The 18,058-nt window shown below is 42.4% G+C and overlaps 2 protein-coding genes and 2 pseudogenes across 4 annotated transcripts; 1 reads left to right on the top strand and 3 right to left on the bottom strand.

Moving 5' to 3' along the window:
* Positions 1-21: 21 nt before the first annotated feature.
* LOC104723394 (putative histone-arginine methyltransferase 1.4) lies at positions 22-3,895 on the bottom strand (annotated as a pseudogene). The gene is made up of 15 exons (XR_015579981.1): positions 3,432-3,895; positions 3,224-3,289; positions 2,971-3,073; positions 2,588-2,731; positions 2,382-2,485; positions 2,199-2,297; positions 2,045-2,114; positions 1,775-1,871; positions 1,646-1,700; positions 1,451-1,534; positions 1,288-1,365; positions 1,023-1,126; positions 724-891; positions 505-641; positions 22-306 (listed from the first exon to the last, which is right to left on the bottom strand). The product of XR_015579981.1 is annotated as a putative histone-arginine methyltransferase 1.4 (transcript).
* A 2,765-nt stretch (positions 3,896-6,660) lies between these two features.
* On the bottom strand, positions 6,661-8,113 carry LOC104723370 (uncharacterized; annotated as a pseudogene). Its single transcript, XR_015573727.1, has 3 exons — positions 7,699-8,113; positions 7,213-7,528; positions 6,661-6,940 (listed from the first exon to the last, which is right to left on the bottom strand). The product of XR_015573727.1 is annotated as an uncharacterized LOC104723370 (transcript).
* A 2,741-nt stretch (positions 8,114-10,854) lies between these two features.
* On the top strand, positions 10,855-11,457 carry LOC147948742 (uncharacterized). Its single transcript, XM_087468400.1, has 3 exons — positions 10,855-10,982; positions 11,037-11,175; positions 11,257-11,457. Exons 1-3 carry the CDS (start codon positions 10,855-10,857, stop codon positions 11,455-11,457), a joined length of 468 nt encoding a protein of 155 aa, XP_087324526.1.
* Positions 11,458-13,889: 2,432 nt separating this feature from the next.
* LOC147948741 (uncharacterized) lies at positions 13,890-18,058 on the bottom strand. Its single transcript, XM_087468394.1, has 4 exons — positions 17,405-18,058; positions 16,929-17,363; positions 15,576-16,805; positions 13,890-15,527 (listed from the first exon to the last, which is right to left on the bottom strand). Exons 1-4 carry the CDS (start codon positions 18,056-18,058, stop codon positions 13,890-13,892), a joined length of 3,957 nt encoding a protein of 1,318 aa, XP_087324520.1.

Here is an 18,058-nt window from a genome sequence, read left to right as displayed (position 1 = left end):
TGTTGGCATGACACACGAAGATAGTTGTAAATAACCAGGAAACTCTATTTAACCTGGTTATACAACCAAAAAAACAGAATCATTTGCGTGTGCTTCTTAAATAGAGTCGAACCAGACATGGAATACCCAAGATTTAATGTCTGAAAATTATGGGTCGGAGCTAACGTAGGAACCAAACACAGAGTATAAAAACATGGATGGAACTACAAGGATTTTGTTCTAGTTCTATTTCTAGAGCTGAGCGTTTGCGTTATGTTGTAGTAACTCTACTTCGTCCAAGTCATCGCTCTGTATACGAAAGTCGTCCTACACCAAGAAAATGTAAACACATGTCGTAAATTTGTAAAGCTGAGATGCAAAATTCAAAGAATCTATTTGAAGTTGTGCTACAGTTATGTCTGACGGTATGTCACACTTCTATGGATGATGAAGCACCATATGATTATACACAACAGGGGGTCATATCTTAATTGTTTAATCAAGAAGACAATAACAAATACTTACTTGCGGCTGAGCTGGTGGTTCCTGTGTAGGGTATACTTGTGGCTGAGACATTCTATAATAGGGTTCCTTCAGATCGAGTTTGCACGATGATGTCTGGAGTATTCCACCTTGATTGGCACCGGGTCCCCACATTTTAGCTGTTTAAAAAGCCAATCAGAAACAAAGTCGAAACTAGATGATAATGATTCGAAAGGAGAGATGTAAGACAGCAAAATTGACCTGAGAGTGTTAAATTAATAGTGTAACTCTGAGCACTGTGGGCAACCAAATGAAGTCTACCAGTGATCTCTTACCATGACATGAATAGGCTGCGAGAGAACACATCTTATTTGGTACCAATGGGTTGTTGGTGCACCAGGAGCCGTTGTGAACCATCTTTGTACTGTGCTGTTATACAGACGGAGCGAATTAGGTTTGTAATGTATAGCTTTGATGATAAATAATCAAAATATAAAAAAAGAATATTAATCTTATGTATAGAGTGAAAACATATGCTGTAAATTGTTATGGTTTCATACCTCCCGTCAAAGAGAACGTCAAACCAGCACGCAAGTCCATGCACTCTAGTACACACTGACGCTGTGAACTTTAATGGGATATCAATCTCGTAAAATTGTTCTTCCTGTGAAAGTGAATTGACAGCTAAATAAGTTTGGATCATGTCATTCATCAAACAAGGAAGACTGCACATAGATATTGCATAGATGTGGATAGTATGACAGAAAAATATCCAATGTTAAGGAAACACTGTGGAACTGAATCTCAAACAGAAAATAGTTATACCGTCATCTTAGTGAAATCTATCACATGAGACATCGAGGGAGCCACCAATAATCTTGGATCAAATGCATCAACAACAGGCTACAAAATCAAAGAATATGACAAATTGTAAAGGGTGAGACGAGAAAAAATTAATCAGCAAATCACCGGTGTAAGTGGGATATACCTGGGAAAAATAACCCTGGTGGGCTGACACGTATAGAGGTGTCAAATCAACTCCATAATAGTTCTGTTGCTGCCAAAACAAAGCCTGCATAGAGGTAGAAATAACTGAAAGCTTTAACCATCACGTACTAAATTAAATCCATTCTATGTTGTAAGCAATCTTAGAAAATTTCCTGATAAGATGTGCATTATGTACCTTATTTGCCATTTCAACAAATAAGAATTCATCGGCGAAAGGTGCCATATGGATCCTACAGTGAAAAAGTTACATGAGAAAGAAAGGTTTATGAGATAGAAAAGTAAACTACCGAAAGATCAACTTTACCTTCCAACTGTTGGAAACATTTTTCCGTTTGGAGACAGAAATCGGTCCCTAGCAATAACATATGTCTCCAACATCCTCTCATTGACCAACAGGGTGCCTACAGGCACACATAGTTTATATATAAGACATGTGCTTTCAAAGGAATCTCTAGAACTTTGAATCAGTATTGATGTTTCTCCACTTATTTTCACACAGAAAAAAATTTGCCTTTTGAAAGATTCTGATTTTCATGAAGAACACGTTAAAAGAATCCGTTTCTGAAACACATACCCATTGGTTCAGAGATCAAAACATCAGCCTTCTCAGGCAACTCAATATCCTCAATTTTTCCCTTGATGACCTACACTTGTCCAACTCAAAGAACATCAGAAAAATGGATGTATATGGAAAAATGTACTAGCAAAACTAGACTACAAGTCTTAACTGTGATCCGTTCAGCAAGCAATGGGTTTCCAGCAATCAGCTTACGGGCATATTCAGCCATTTCTGACGCTTCCACAGCATACACATGCTTGGCACCAGCCTAAATAAAGGTGAAAATAATGGACGTCTATAAGAAAAAGAAAAATGCAGATCTATAGTAGTTCAGCAAACAATTTTTGCATACCAGTGCAGCAAACAATGACAAAATGCCACTTCCAGCACCCACATCTACAACAACACGACCAGCAAAATCTGAACGGTTCTCCATGACTGCGGCATGATATGTACCTGAAGAAAGCAATATGACATATAAAGATATATTCATCTTCTGATGTAACAAAAAAAAAAAAATCCAGAAACAAATCTCTGATGTAAAGCCAAAGATCTTACCTGTCCTCACATAATCCTGTAGCATATTTTGCTGATGTAAAAGTTGTCCATAATAATGGAAATACATTTTAGCTGAAGCAGCCTCAATCTTATCGTCAAACTTGCTTTTATTAGCTGAAACTGTTCCATTCGGCAAGGTTGATTCTAGAAGCAAAAGGACGGGAAAGACATGAAAGAATGAGTACAAACAACAGTCATGAATGTATTGTGATCAATGATAAGGGACTACCACTAAGAGAGAATTAATTCTATTAGTAAAAGATATAAACCTTTCTAAACTAAATTATTGAAGAGAATACACATACACATCACTTGTAAGGTCAAGCGCAACCTAAAATCTATTTTTCAAGAACCATCAAGAAAATATTTCAAAAAAGAGGCACCTTGCTTAACAGCATCCTTTGTCCATTGCTCAAATGAATCACAAAATTCCTTGCTTTCCTTGTCGTCTCTAAATTTTATTACAACTCCTCGAGAGAATGATTTCTGGTTTAAAGAGCAGCAAAACAAGTTATATATCAGATACACACTCGATATATATAGAGACCGAGGATGCACACACTCAATCAAATTATCTCCTGAAACCAATCTCTATAACACTCAGAAGAAAATGAAGAAAAGAAATGTATCACATACCTCTTTTGCAGAAGAACTCGAACTATCAGAAACACAGATGAACTGAAGCGGCCCCAACTTGAACAGCTGAGCAACAACACAATATGAATACAATACAAAATGAGTACACTTCTGGCTCCAATTACGCAAAACCCTACCACACACTTAATCAACCATAGAAACGTTTCAAAACGAGATTAAAAAATAGAATCTTGAGAACCACCACTACCTGAGTCGAACTAAGATGAAAAGTGAAACCGTCGGACGATTCAGATTCCTGAAATCGGAGTTCCTTGACTTCGTTAACACAAGAAAAGGTAGCTACAACAGAAGAGGACGAAAGAGATGATGAGTCAGGGGAAGTGAGATCAGTGACGGAAGCCAAAGTGAACTCCTGCTGCTTATTCAGAGAAGGGACCTCCATTGTTTTGTTGTGAATACAACCAATGTATAGAGATACAGACTACAGTATGGATGAATCGAAAGGGAACTTTTAGGGTTTCTGATTTCTGAGGAGAGCTTCTTCGCGAGCTCCGACGAGAAGTGGAAGAGAGCAAAAAAAAAAAAAATAAAAAAATAAAAAAGAGGAAAAGGAGCGGCCAAAGGAAGTGTGAGGGGTAGGTGTGTCAAACGGGCCAGCCCGCGCCTATCTAGTCCCATCTGCGTACATTTAATTCGATTTATTACAATGACAAGCTGAAACATACATGAACTATTTCAATTTTATAAGCTGAAACATACATGAACTATTACAGTTACAAGCTGAAACATATATGAACTTGACTTTGAAGCCTTTTTAACAATCGTAGACATATTTTTGATAGGGAGAAAAACTAGATTGACTCAAATTAAGAGGTTAATTACTAAGATAACTCATAAAATATGAGGGTTAGATGAGTTATTTTTTGGTCAAAAATACCTTTTTGCTTTGTTAGGAAAAAAAATAAAGTCAAATTTACCCTTCCGGAATTTTTTTTAAGAAAATCAAAATATTTTCAAAAGTCTGCCGGACTAGTTGTGTCAGATTTATTTGTGTATGACAGATTTGTTTTTGCACAACCGATTTTTTTATGTATGACAGATTTTATATGACAGACTTATTTTGGACGACAGATTTTTTAACTACAGTTATGACAGATTTATAATTGATGACAGATTTATTTTTTACGACAGATTTATTTATAAAGACATCACAGACTTTCACAATATATGACAGATTTGATAAAAAATGTTTGGCAGATTTCTTTTCTACAGTTATTTTAGATTTATTTTCTTGATAAAAGATCTGTCGTAACATGACAGATTTTTTTACAGAGAAATAATTACTAGGTTGACCTATAGTGATAACAGATTTTTTAAGCGTTACAACAGATTTTTTAATTTAACCAAAAATATGTCGTCTGATAACAGATTTATAACGTTTTTAAAAAATTGCTAAAATGACCTATGCGAATACCATATGTGATGGCAGATTTTTTAATGTTATGACAGTTTTTTTGTTTGCTTCCAAAAATCTGGTGTTTGATAACAGATTTATTAGATGTAAAATGTAAATATAGTGACAACAGATTTGTTTTTTTTTTTTTTTTAACACTTCATTTTCATTCATTGATTCAGAATCTTAGACAAGAGTTGATACATTAGAATTACACCAACACTAAGCAAATCAAAATACACATCCACAAATTCATAACCTATCAATAAAAAGAACGATAGAGAAGCGAGTTTCCACGATGCTTTTAACGAAGCCTTACTCGCCAACAGATTATTAAACCTGTTTCTTTCCCTCTCTAGAATCAATCCCAAAATTATGAGATCGTCGTTCTTGGCTATCTTCTCATGGAAGAAATTCCATAGTTGTCTTATATCACTGGTGATCCTCAAAATCTTCTCTTGCATTATTTCTTCGAGTCTCCATAGAATAGTTATGCCTGGATCCCACAATCGCCAATCAATATGCCATAACACTCTGTGGACTTTATACTCAATCCCTTCTAGAGATGGGGATTGTGGAAATCGGTCATCATAAAAAATCAAGAGATTTTTCACGGAGAGAACAGGCTCGTCATGTGTTAATCCAGGAGACGAATACATTTTAACGAACCATGAATGAAGAGCCTCGCAACACGGAGGAATATACTGGAAACGAAAGTGCTTCCAAATCGAAATTACATAAACGATTTGCTTGAGATAACACCAGTTAATACCCCCTGCTTCCCGATTTGGCGGCGATTCTTCATGAAACTGAGAATCGAGTGTGAACACAAATACAAGCGTTGCCAACATCCAGAAGAAGGAGATCGATCGGAAAGAATTCCGATATAATTGGCTGTCTCCCATGGAAAATATCAAAAACAGAAGAAAAACAAATTAAAAACTAAGAGAACCACCGGCAAATGCCGGCGGCCCGTAAAAGCCGATGAAAAAAAACGGTTGTGTAGATCGCCTTCTGTGTCACAGAGAGAGACGAGAGAGAAAGGTGTCTTTTGTTTTCTTTTACAACAGATTTGTTTTAAGTTATATTTTTTTCATTCATATTTTTATTAATTATATTTTATAAATCATATTATGAATCATATTTTTAAACTCATATATAAAAAGCATATTTTATATATTTTAATTTTCCTAAATCATATTAAAAATTTTAACATTATATTTTTATATATTATATTATATTTTCATAATCTTATTTTAATATTTTTATATACATTATTTTCAGTTATAATTTCATACATTATATTTTTTATAAAACTTATTTAAACTATATAATCTTAAACTTCATATTTTTAAATCATATCTTTTTAGATAATATTTTCATTAACAATTTTTTGAATATTATTTTTACACATTATATTTTAAATCATATTTTATTTTTATAAATTACATTAAAAATAAACATCATATTTTTAATCATTTTATATTTTTTATTAATTATATTTTAAAATCAAAATATTAAATCCTATATTTTTTTGGTTTTTCGTTTTTTCAAAAAAAAAATTGAGAAAAGAAAAAGTTTCTGGGTTTTTAGTCTTTCTACATTAAAATTAAACATCATATTTTAAGCATTTTATATTTTTTATTAATTATCAATCAAAATATTAAATCCTATATTTTTTTGGTTTTTCGTTTTTCAAAAAAAAATTAAGAAAAAAAAAAATTCTGGGCTTTTAGTCTTTTTACATAAAAATTGTGTCATTCTAATTATTGGATAGGATGGAGTGTTAATCTAACAATTAATTGCCAAATTTGTGTCAAACTAGTATATTTTCACTTTTTTATACATGTCACAAACCTTGTTGAAACACATATTGAAACATCTACTATAGTTTTTTCTTTTTTGTTATAGAGTGTTAAAACTAAAATATTACCACACAATCACACAAACTAGTTTTACTAGTTGTGTTACATAACACGCAAGCAGAAAACTTAAACACCAAAATCAAATCGAACACATGAACAGTATAATGTAGTTTAATAATTATACCAGAAAAACAATAGAATTCAGAAAGTTATGTAGATTTTAACAACATGCCCATCTACTTGAGAAAGCCAATCAATATAGTGTATTCTAAATCAAACACTATATAAATTTGATTGGCAAAAGGTGAAAACTAGAAAGTTAATACAAACTATATTTTCTAAATTGAGACACTGGTGTTTTCTAAGGCTAATAATAACTTTTCACATCCTCCTCCTCCACCAGGATCTTGCATCAAATCTCTTCATCATCAATGCAAGCTGAGCAAAAAAAAAAAACAAAGGAATCCGAATCAGAGAAATCGAAAAGGAAGAATCAATTATCCAAATTCAACCATGATTTTTTTTTTATCAGAAATGCTAAACTGATACCATATGAGTGACACGGAACTAAAATCTTTTTTTCTAAAACTTAATCAACAATCCAAATTCTACGCCTGAGAGCTGATCTGGTTTCACACAACCTAGTTTCATCCAGAGATCACACAGATACTAGTTAAAGGGAGAAGTATAGAGAATGTTTATCATATTACCTCCACAGCAGAAACAGCAGTAGCAGCAAGAAAGAACCATGGCAACATCTCTGCAAACAAGAGCAAACCCACCACCAGATGAAATCTCGGTGCTGCCTGATGTCGCCGTCAAGGAGTTTCTGCTGATTGCTTTGGCTTTGTTTCCCACTGTTCATCCTTTGAAATCTCTTCTGGCTAGTGCTCTTGAAGGAGTTCCGAAGTTTCAATGATGGCCACAGATGCATCTCTTCTACAAAGTTGATAAACACTAAAGCAGTTCTTGACCAGAAAGCTCACACGCAAAACGATCTTCTATAACGTCAACAGCACCTTGGATCTAAAGATTGGCAGAGAAATCAAACTGAGAGAAAGAACAAATAAACAATTTTGAAACTACAAGACCAAAGAGAAAAACAAAAGCAGGTAAATCTCAAATTCTCACAAGAAGTATATGAGCAAGAAAGGTTAATTCAACCAAGAAAATTCAATAGAGTTAGAGAGAGTCACCAATTTGCTAACTTCAAAACCAAACTCAAAGGACAGTGTTTTGCAATTACCAGGAAATATATTTGTTGAACTAGTATAGCTACTAACTCGAGGAAGATATAATAGAAAGGGTGAAACAAAGGACTTTTATTAAGATAGTCAAAGATCGTCGAATTACAATATAACCGTTATAAGCCGTTCGGCTAATTACAGAGAATTGTGCTTCTCAAATGACTAACTGAACTATAGCTTAGAATCGGATTTACTCCTGACTCTTGCCCGATGTTACTTGATGGTCTCTGCAAGCTGCTCCCTTGGTATTTATAGCTGATGGGACGTTTCACCTCTCTGCCTCGGGATCGATGTGGGATTGTCCTCAAGTAAAGTCGGCGATCGTTCTTATTCGGGCCGTCATTTATTGGGCTGTCCGTCTTAATTGGGCCTTCCAGGAACTTAATCGGCCCGACAAGTGGGTTTTAGTTGGTCTACCTTCCTGGGTTTTTGGGATGACTGTTTCGATAGTGGGCCTGCAGGAAAGCCTGTTAAGGCTGGGTGAAACCCATATCCAACAATTGTCCCCCCCTTAGTTCATTGTGGTCAGCCTTGGGCCAATGAGCTTGTTCGGGAAATATTAAGTCTGGCTCGTTATCGAAACGTTGGCCCGATCTTTTATACTCTGTCGAGGAGAGGAAAACTGGAACGTCGTTTCCTAGGGTTGCGTCGTTTCGCGCCCATTGCTACTTTAAGGGTTTCTTTTTCCGCGGCTTATAAAAGGAGACTTTTTGGGGTGCCCTCTTCAGTTCTTCTCCAGCCGCAAAAATTGAGGTAACCCTTCTCTCTCTTTCGTTGGAACCTTTCTCTTTTCTTTTTTTTTTATCTTCTTCCTTAGTTATCTTTTAGATTTTTAGTATAGCTTATACTTTCTCCCGATCGGGTTTGTTGTTGTAACTGTCGATTCGAATTCGATGTCGGGTTCTTGTGAGGAATTTTTGAACGAGCGTTCGCCTACTGGTTCCTCTGAGGCTGGTCCGTCGATGCAGGCTGCCGACTCGTCCGATTCCGGAGTCTCAGCATATTCGTCTAGGCTTCGTAGGCGAAGTAGGATAGTAGAATCGCCGGGTCGTTCTCTGATACTCGAAGTTGATCCGGGATTCCTTGCACCTTCCGGAACTCCAGTCAAACCTGAGGCAGGCAATTCTAGTCCTGACAGATCTGGTTATCCCGATTCGCCTTGCTCCCGTGGCGAAGCCGGATCTGACCACTCGTCCAATAATGTGTCTCTCGAGGATGAGATCGAGATTGGCAAAGGGACTGACTACCCGGATGCACTTTTGATTCGGGAAAGTCACTTTGTGATGCCGACTCTCTCTGTGCGATGATTGACTTTTGTAATTCCCCCTTGCGCGTTTCTGTTGTATGTCCGACTTCTGAGGAGCGTGTATTTAAGTGCCCTGACGGGTTTATTAGTTTATATGAACCATTTTTTACTAAGGGTGGTCTCCGCTTTCCGATTTCAGCCTTCATGATGGAGTATTGTTGGCGTCGTCAGATTGCTATTACGCAGCTTACCGTCCATACTATTCGTAACATGATTGGTCTTAAGCACCTTGCTGACCAGTGCGGGGTCAAATTGACCGCCTTCTTTGTTGAGGATATGATGCGTTTTACTAGGCAGAAGGGTTTTAACGGCATTTGGTATGCTAGTGCCACGCCGGGATATAAGCTGATGGACCATCCGCCGTCAAAAACCCATACTTGGCTGAACATATACTTCTATGCTAAGGTTGATGATGCCTTGGTAGAGGATGTGTCAATAGGTTATAAGACTGAATGGAATTTGTCCCCTGGTAGTTTCTTGGGTGATCCTTTATCCTTTTCCTTTTGCTCCCGTTGTTGATTGCTAACTGTCTTTGTTTTTGTTGATCCTCAGATTTGGTTGATAAGTCTGCTGACCCGCCGACTCCTGATTTCTTTGAGGTTCGCGATCTTCTAAGGAGGCAAACGGTTCTTGACAGGCTCCCAATGCTGAGACACAGGTGGTGAGACAGGAAACGCCGGAACTGGACATTGTGACCGGCCTTGCTTTGGCGGATGCTGCTGTGGCTCCGATTTCCGAAGGGATTGAAGGTCGTAGCATTCAAATTGCTGGGCTTGTCAGTGATGCAAGCGTGAGGGATCCGCTAGCCCCTGCTCCAGTTATTGCCTCTGAAGGCGAGGGTGAAATTGTGCCGGAATAGGCCCTGCGAGGCTTTGGAACTATGCCGTTTGTGGCTCTTATCGTTTAAGACTTATTTATGTTTTGCGTCTCCGTTTTTTTTTTGAGTATGACTTGAATACTTTGAGGGTAGTTTATTAATTCCCCCTCCCTTTTGGTTGTGAATGATGGTAACGGTTCTAAGTTTGCGAAGTTCTGTCCTTGCAGTTTATTACATGTTTTTTTTTTCTTTTTTGACGAGCTGGGGCGAGGCTTAGGCAAAGTTAGGATTTGCCACAGTCCCCCTCTTTTCGACGAGCTGGAGGCGAGACTTAGGCAAAGTTAGGATTTGTCGTAGTCCCCCCCTTTTTGACGAGCAGGGGCGAGACTTAGGCAAAGTTAGGATTTGCCATAGTCCCCCCCTTTTTTGACGAGCTGGGGCGAGACTTAGGCAAAGTTAGGATTTGCCATAGTCCCCCCCTTTTTGACGAGCGAGGGCGAGACTTAGGGAAAGTTAGGATTTGCCATAGTCTCCCCCCCTTTTTTGACGAGCTGGGGCGAGACTTAGGCAAAGTTAGGATTTGCCATAGTTCCCCCCTTTTTTGACGAGCTAGGGCGTTAATGCGCTAAGTGGCTGCAACTCTTGGACCCTTCGGGTTCGCTGTATTAATTGTTTGGTTTAAATGGTGAATTGCTTTTCCAAGGCGTTTCTCATCATTACCGCATGCGGATGTTGCGTGTGGTGCGATTTTTATTGCAAGGCGACGGTTGGCTGGGGAGGGAGGTGCATTAAATGCGGGAAAGTGGACGGGCGTCTAGTTAACCGTCGTGTCGCTTCACTTCTGCCTTGTCTTTGCTATATAAAGGGAGGCGTGGGTGGGCGAAAGTGGATCACGCAACCTTCTCTTCATCTTTTCTTTATTTCAGTTTGCTGACACTCTTTCCTTGCTTCATACTCTCCTTCCTCCTTCTCCGCTTCGATCATGAGCAGCTCTGATGACTCGGGGGAATGGGTTCCGGTGAATCGCAGTGAACGGATTGTTTTCGGTCGTCCTCGAACTGGCCGTTCTCCATCGCCAGTTCGTGTCGATCCGGCTCAGCCTAGTGACGGGTCAGGTTGATTCGTTGAAGCTCGTCCTAACGATCTGTTCTTTCCGTGGAGAAGCCCACCCGTTGCTGCGGCGTCACCACCGTTTCGACCACTGCCGCGGAACTTCGTGCCGGGTGTTGCTGAGATTCCGGTGGAGTTCCTTCAGTCCTTGAGTCCCGACGAAAGGCGTTTGGCGGTTGGCTGGTTTAGGACGGTTAGTTCATCATGTTGAGCTTTCTACTGTCTAGTTTCGACCTTCTAACTATTTTGCTTTTTTCTTTCTTGTTATTGGTAGATCGAGATTCAGCACCGGGCCTACCGTCGCCAGCATGAGTTTCTGGTCAAGCAGATCATGGACCTCGAGATGGGGATGCGGAAATTGGAGGCTGGGCCAGAGGATTGGGAGCGATTTGGGTTCGGGAAGTTTCGTGCGATGCCTTTCTGGCTCCGTGATCGAGTTCGTGTCTACAGCCGTAGAGTCCGTGAGAGTCTCTGAGGGTGCTTGGCGTATTATATGTCTTTATCGGTTGCTGAACCGTTCCCTTTTTTTTTTTTGGTACCCGTGTGTTGGGTTACTTACTATTCTTGGAACTTTTGTATTACGGTTGGTCGTATGTTTTTTTTGTCGAACGCTTTACCCGCTCGGCGGGTTTTATTTTCAGGTGTTTATGTTATGTTTGGGTTATCCTCAACAGTGAGACGTCTCTCATCTTATTGTGTCGAGCCGAAAGTCTTTGTTCGGAACCGTTTTTTTTTTGTCTGCTTTTGCAGGATGCGGCTGTTAGATTTTGGGGGCGAGAAGCGTATGGTTCGCGTATTAAAGCTCGGCTTATTCCCTACCTTGGAACCGAAGAGATTGCGCGCTGGTGGCGGCTTATTTTGCTTGTCGGCCTTGGTTTATTTGTGAGCAATGGTTGGAGCTCGGCTTACGATTTGCACTTCGCGTGGAGTGCAATTTATTATTATTTTGTTTTAGTCGGGACAACTGGCCAAATTGCCGACCTTGTTTGGATGTATTTTTTTGTTTTCTTTGTTGCCTGTATGATGTTTGTCGATTTTTGCAAGACAATATGCTTAATAAAAGGAACGCAGGGATTTTCAAAGAAAATTGCATTCATAAGTAGTGGCTGCACCTTTTCAGGTTGCCTACGTACCCTTTTTTTTTTTAAGAAAAAAAGGATCAAGCCGATTGTAGTTCAAATTACATAGATATTAAATACTTCTAGATGGAAACAGAAATATAATATGCGTAATGTATAAATTTCTTAATAGAAGTAGCGCTTAAGGTTGCCAGCGTTCCAGGATCGCGGAATAGCTTCGCCGGACATGGTAATTAGTTCGTAAACTCCTGGGCGAACAATTCTGGATACTTGGTACGGCCCTTCCCATTTTGCACCGAGCTTACCAGCGTTGAGCTCGGCGGTGTTTTCGAACACCTTGCGTAGAACGAGGGAAGGATCGCAGGTTGACCTTTTTGTTATAATGACGAGCTGCTGCCTGCTGGTAATTCTGAATTCGGAGCAAGGCGCGATCTCGTAGCTCTTCGATCTCGTCGAGGCTGTCATAGAGCATTTCGTCGTTTAGCTCGGCGTTCTTGACTAGCATGGTCTGACGTAAACTGTCGACGCTTACTTCGGCTGGCGCCATTGCTTCCAGGCCATAAGCTAGCGAGAATGGTGTTTGTCCTGATGCTCTTCGCGGAGTTGTTCAGTGAGACCATAGCACGCCGTCTAGCTCGTCGGCCCAGAGGCCTTTCTTTTCTTCGAGCCGCTTTTTTAAGCCACTTAAGATAGTCTTATTGGTCGCCTCAGCCTGACAGTTGCCTTGAGGGTACCTCGGGGTTGACTTACTGAGCCGGATACGCCAACTTGCGCAGAAATCATCGAATTTTTGGATATAAACTGCGATCCGTTATCTGTTACGATTTCGTAAGGTAATCCGTGTCGGCATATTATATTTTTCCACACAAAATTTTGGACCTCATTCGCTTGGATTTTCTTATAGGAATCAGCCTCAACCCATTTGGTGAAGTAGTCAGTCAATATAAGAAGAAACTTTTTGCCGTGCGACGCGGGCAGTGGTCCGACGATATCCATTGCCCATCTCATAAACGGATACGGCACTGTTGTTGTTGAGAGTAATTCTGCCGGGGCGTGTATATCGGACGCATGTCTATGACACTTTTCACACTTTATGGCGAACTGTTTGCAGTCACTGACCATAGTCGGCCAGTATATTCCATGTTTCCTGATTTTTAGTGCTAAGGCGTGTCCGCCGGAGTGGTTTCCTCCGGCTCCTTCATGCGTTTCCTGCATTACTCGCTGGGCCTCTTCTGTCGAGATGCAATGTAGTAATATGCCGGCCGCGCTCCAACGGTAAAGGCGTCCCTCGACTATAACGTACTGTGCCGCTTTCTTTTTAAGGCGCCGGGACTACTCCTTCATTGATGTACTGAAGTATTTCTTGGCGCCAGTCCGCGGGTTCGGCAGCGGGCTTGGCCTCATGGTTAGGTTGTGCCTCATCGTCAAGGTCGGCATGTTCCGCCGGGTCGGCAGATATGATGTTAACTTGAGCCCCAGTGTCGATGCTACTTACTGAAATACTCTCGACTGGTATTACCCGACGTAGGTCCGGATCTGAGGTTGATGCTAAGACGGCCAGAGCGTCTGCAGGAGCGTTGGCGCTTCGAGGTATCTTGTCGATCATGAAATGGTCGAACCCCTTTGCGAGCTCCTTTACTATCTTTAAGTATGCGTCCATGCGGCCGCATTTGGTACCGTACTCTCCATTGTATTGGTTTGCGACGAGCTGGGAATCGCAGTAGGCGTGAAGCCTTTTTACGCCGATCCCCGCTGCGAGCCGCATTCCGGCAAGTAAAGCTTCATACTCTGACTCATTGTTTGTTGCGGTGAAGTTGAGGCGGAACGACTACTCAACAACCTCTCCAGCTGGGGATGTTAGGCGAATCCCAATTCCTGAACCATGCTGCAACGAAGCTCCGTCGACGTACAAATACCAGTTCTCTTCGCTTGAGCTAGGAGAGGTGAAATGTTGGGGCAGTTCGACAATGAAATCTGCCAATACTTGAGACTTCATGCAAGTTCGGCCTAGATATTCGATATCATACTCACTTAATTCGACTGCCCACTTCGCCATGCGACCTGATTGTCCCGGGCTATGCAGAATTTGCCGCAGAGGTTGGTTCGTCAGGACCGCGATTGTATGTGATTGGAAATAGGGTCTGAGCTTACGAGCTGAAATTACCACGGCGTATGCCATTTTTTCCAGGTTCGGATAACGCAACTCAGCCCCGTCGAGGGTCTTGCTGACGTAGAAGATTGGCTTTTGTTCGCCTCGGTCGTCTCTGACTAATACTCCGCTAACTGCCGACCCCGAAACGGCGATATATAGGTAGTGCTTTTCTCCTTCCTCGGGCTTTGAAAGTATGGGAGGGGTGGTTAAATAAGTTTTTAACTCGACGAACGCCTGCTCGCATTCGGCGGTCCATTCGTACGCTTTGTTCGTCGATCGTAGCAATTGGTAGAACGGCAAGCTTTTATCGGTTGACCGCGAAATGAATCGGTTTAAAGCTGCTATCCTGCCGGTCAGGCGTTGGACTTTGCGCTTGTTTTGCGGCGAGGGCATGTCGAGTATGGCTTTTATTTGCTTCGGGTTTGCCTCTATTCCCCTTTTTGTGACGATATACCCTAGAAATTCTCCTGACGTCACACCGAATGAGCATTTTGCCGGGTTGAGTTTCATGTTATACTTATTCAGGGTTTGAAAACACTTTCGCAGGTGCTCGACGTGATCGTTTGCGCTCGCGGATTTGACTAACATATCGTCGATGTACACCTCCATAGTTATTCCTAATTGGTCTGCAAAGATCTTATTGACAAGACGTTGATAAGTGGCTCCCGCGTTTTTCAAACCGAACGGCATTACTTTGTAGCAGAACGTGCCTTGATCTGTGATAAAGGTGGTTTTTTCGCGGTCGTCGGTGTGCATCAAGATTTGGTTATATCCTGAGAAGGCATCCATGAAGGAGAGCAATGCATTGCCCGCCGTGGCCTCGACGAGCCTCTCTATATGTGGTAGCGGGTAGCTATCCTTGGGGCAGGCTTTATTGAGATCCGTGAAGTCGATGCAGACTCTGTTCTTCCCATTTTTCTTTTTAACCACCACCGGGTTTGCTAGCCACTCAGGATACTTAACCTCCATGATTGACCCAGCATCTAACAATTTTTTGACCTCATCATTTACTGCTTTAGACCGTTCGGGTCCGAGCTTCCGCCGCTTCTGCTTGACGGGTTTATAAGTGGGATCGACGTTAAGTTCATGACTTGTGACGTCCATGCTGATTCCAACCATATCGTCAAAAGACCAGGCAAAGGTGGAAGCGTTGTCCTTCAAGAATTGGACCAGTTCGATTCTTATTGCCGGGTCGAGATCAGCGCCGATCCCAATGCACCGCTTTGGGTCACTCTCGTCGATATTGATCTCGTCGAGCAGGTGGTGACTCGGAATTTCCTCGGGGCTAGGTGCTGGCGGCTCGTCCAGCGCTTGCTGTGATTGCTATAAATCAGCGGCCTTCCGTAACTTGCATTCGACTACGAAACAGTTCCTAGCGTCTGCTTGATTGCCCTTGATTGTGAATATCTGGCCGGACAGGGGGAACTTCACACACTGATGATAAGTGGATGGGACGGCCTGCATGTCGTGAATCCAGGGGGATCCGAGAATGATGTTATAAACAGCCGGATTATCGACCACAACAAACTTGTGCCATGAGGGTATGCCGGATACGTAGATTGGCAACTTGATTGTGCCGGACGTCATCATGTAATTTCCGTCGAACCCGGTGAGCGGCCTGATCGATGGTTTGATTTCTCTATTATTGACCTCCATTTTGTCGAGGACATCCCGGAAGATTACGTTGACGGAGCTTCCCGTGTCGACCATAATCCTTGTTACTTCGCTCTCTCCAACGTGTAATTCGATGACGAGAGGGTTGTTGTGGGGGAAGTTGACTCCAACCAAGCCGTTTGCTGTGAACGTGATCGGAGGTACAATGGGTGGGACTTTAACTGGCCAGACCGCAGCTGTGCCGGCCTTTACATAGTCGCGAATTGACCGCACGGAATCTCTACATGCTGTTAATCCTCCCATTATCATGTCAACACGGCGACGGGGCGGCCATTGGGTCGCTGTTGGGTCGGCGTAGAGGGTGTAAGTGCCGAACTCCGTTGGGAATTTAACACATTGATGGTAGGTGGAAACCACAGCTTTCATTTTATGGAGCCAAGGCGTCCCAAGGATGGCATTATACGCGCTTGGACGGTCGACGACTGCGAAGTCAAAGAGGTGAACCGTACCACCAACCCTCATTGGGAGCATGACCGTTCCTGAAGAGGTAAGAGAGCATCCATCGAAACCAGTCAAGGTTTGTACTTCGGGCATGGTCAAGTGCAGGTCGACTTTTATCTGCGGGAGTGCCCTCAGGAAGATGACGTTAACGGAGCTTCCTGTATCGACCAACACATCCGGGACTAAGCAATCACCGATGTTTATTTCAACAACGACAGGTCCAGTGGGCGAAGTCCGATGCTCGGCAGTGTCCTCTTCTCCGAACATGATCGGAGAGTATGATCGGCATATAGGTGTTCTGCCAGGCAACCAATCGCGTACGGCTCTCTCGACGTCGTGGACGGGATATAAGGCGCGAGGCCAGTTAGGGTCGTACGGTAGACTTCCTCTTATGACATTAATTCTACGACGGGCTGGAGGTGGTGGCGCGTCAGCCGGTTGGTTCTCTTGTCCTCCCACCTGGTTGCCAGCTGCGGGCTGGTTATTCGGCGCTGGTCCATTGTTGAAATGGTTATTTGGACCTCGTCCTTGATGCCCATGGCATCCTCGACCTCGCCCTCGCGGGGCATTACTCTTGTACTAGCGTAACTCCACTTTTACCTCGCCGTTGAGGTACTTGCCCAGCAGCGCGTTTTGCAAGTGTCTGCAAGACTGCGTAGAGTGCCCGGTGTATTCGTGTAGCTCGCAATACAAGTTATGGTCAGGCTCTTCTCTTGCCCCTTTTGGTGGGGTCGTCGGTACTATAGCTGACGAGCTGACTGCGGGGGTTGGCGGGGCGTCATTGACGAGGTACGTTGCGCCGCGCTTCTTACTGTCCCCGAGGTATTCTTTGTCGAGGTGTTGGCGAGGTTCGTGGTATACCTCTTTTGCTTTGCCGGTTGGCACTTGAATTCCAGTAGAAGCACGTTTTTTGTCGTAAATGACTTTTTCTTCTTCCAGTTCAATGTGGACTTCCGCTCGATGGAGGGCATCTTGGAAAGTTGGGAATCTGTTCAACTTGAGATCCTTTCGGAACGCTGATTCGTACCATAGGGCCTTGTGAAGGGCTGCAAGCGAAACGTATGGGGTGCTTTTACCTGTGTGGCAATCTTTTTGAACCTATCCATGAACGTTCGCAACGGCTCATGCTCCCCTTGCTCGATATTGTAGAGATCGGCGATTGTCGCGGTGGGGACGGCCAATATCGAGTATTGTTTCAAGAAGGTCAGCAAGAGTGTACGGAAGCTGTCGATTGAGTCAGGCGGCAAAGAGGAGAACCAGCCGAGGGCGTCGCCGCTCAGGTTTTCGATGAATAGCTGACACTTTCCAGCATCTAGCTCTTCCGGGGAAAACTCGCAACGATGGATTGCGATCTCGAAGGATGTCAAATGGTGAGTTGGGTCCGAATCTCCCTTATACGGAGGTAGGTGCTTTATTTTGCAATCGGGACGAACGACGACCCGACGGATTCGCGCAGTGAATGGAGTTTTTTGGGACTGCTCCAACATATGGTCTACATCAGGTGCCGCACTGGTTGCTTGGTGGAACTTGCTTGTGACATCCTTCATTTGACTTTTGAGTTCGGCCAATTCCCCGCTCTGGTCCTGATCGGCGCTATTGGGATCGGCTCTATTGGTGTCGTCTGGATGTTCGGCATTTTCTTGTAGTTTTACACAGACGCTAGAGAGAGTGGCGAATCGTTCCTCTGTCTTTCTGTCTTGGGCGTCGATCTTTTCCAGGATGCTTCGCAT

The sequence above is a fragment of the Camelina sativa genome, chromosome 2 (assembly GCF_030686135.1).
Source record: "Camelina sativa cultivar CO46 ecotype springtype chromosome 2, ASM3068613v1".
Lineage (NCBI taxonomy): Eukaryota > Viridiplantae > Streptophyta > Magnoliopsida > Brassicales > Brassicaceae > Camelina > Camelina sativa.
The sequence above is the reverse complement of the archived record's forward strand: the minus strand, read 5'-3'. Positions and strand labels throughout refer to the sequence as shown.

Coding starts and splice junctions, on each gene's coding strand:
- LOC147948741 (XM_087468394.1), bottom strand. CDS start 18,058: ATGCGAAGCATCCTGGAAAAGATCGACGCCCAAGACAGAAAGACAGAG. Junction 16,806..16,928: donor GCAAGTACCTCAACGGCGAG/GTAAAAGTGGAG, acceptor CCGAATAACCAG/CCCGCAGCTGGCAACCAGGT. Junction 15,528..15,575: donor CAGACGCTAGGAACTGTTTC/GTAGTCGAATGC, acceptor TAGCAATCACAG/CAAGCGCTGGACGAGCCGCC.
- LOC147948742 (XM_087468400.1), top strand. CDS start 10,855: ATGAGCAGCTCTGATGACTCGGGGGAATGGGTTCCGGTGAATCGCAGT. Junction 10,983..11,036: donor CCGGCTCAGCCTAGTGACGG/GTCAGGTTGATT, acceptor TCCGTGGAGAAG/CCCACCCGTTGCTGCGGCGT. Junction 11,176..11,256: donor CGGTTGGCTGGTTTAGGACG/GTTAGTTCATCA, acceptor TGTTATTGGTAG/ATCGAGATTCAGCACCGGGC.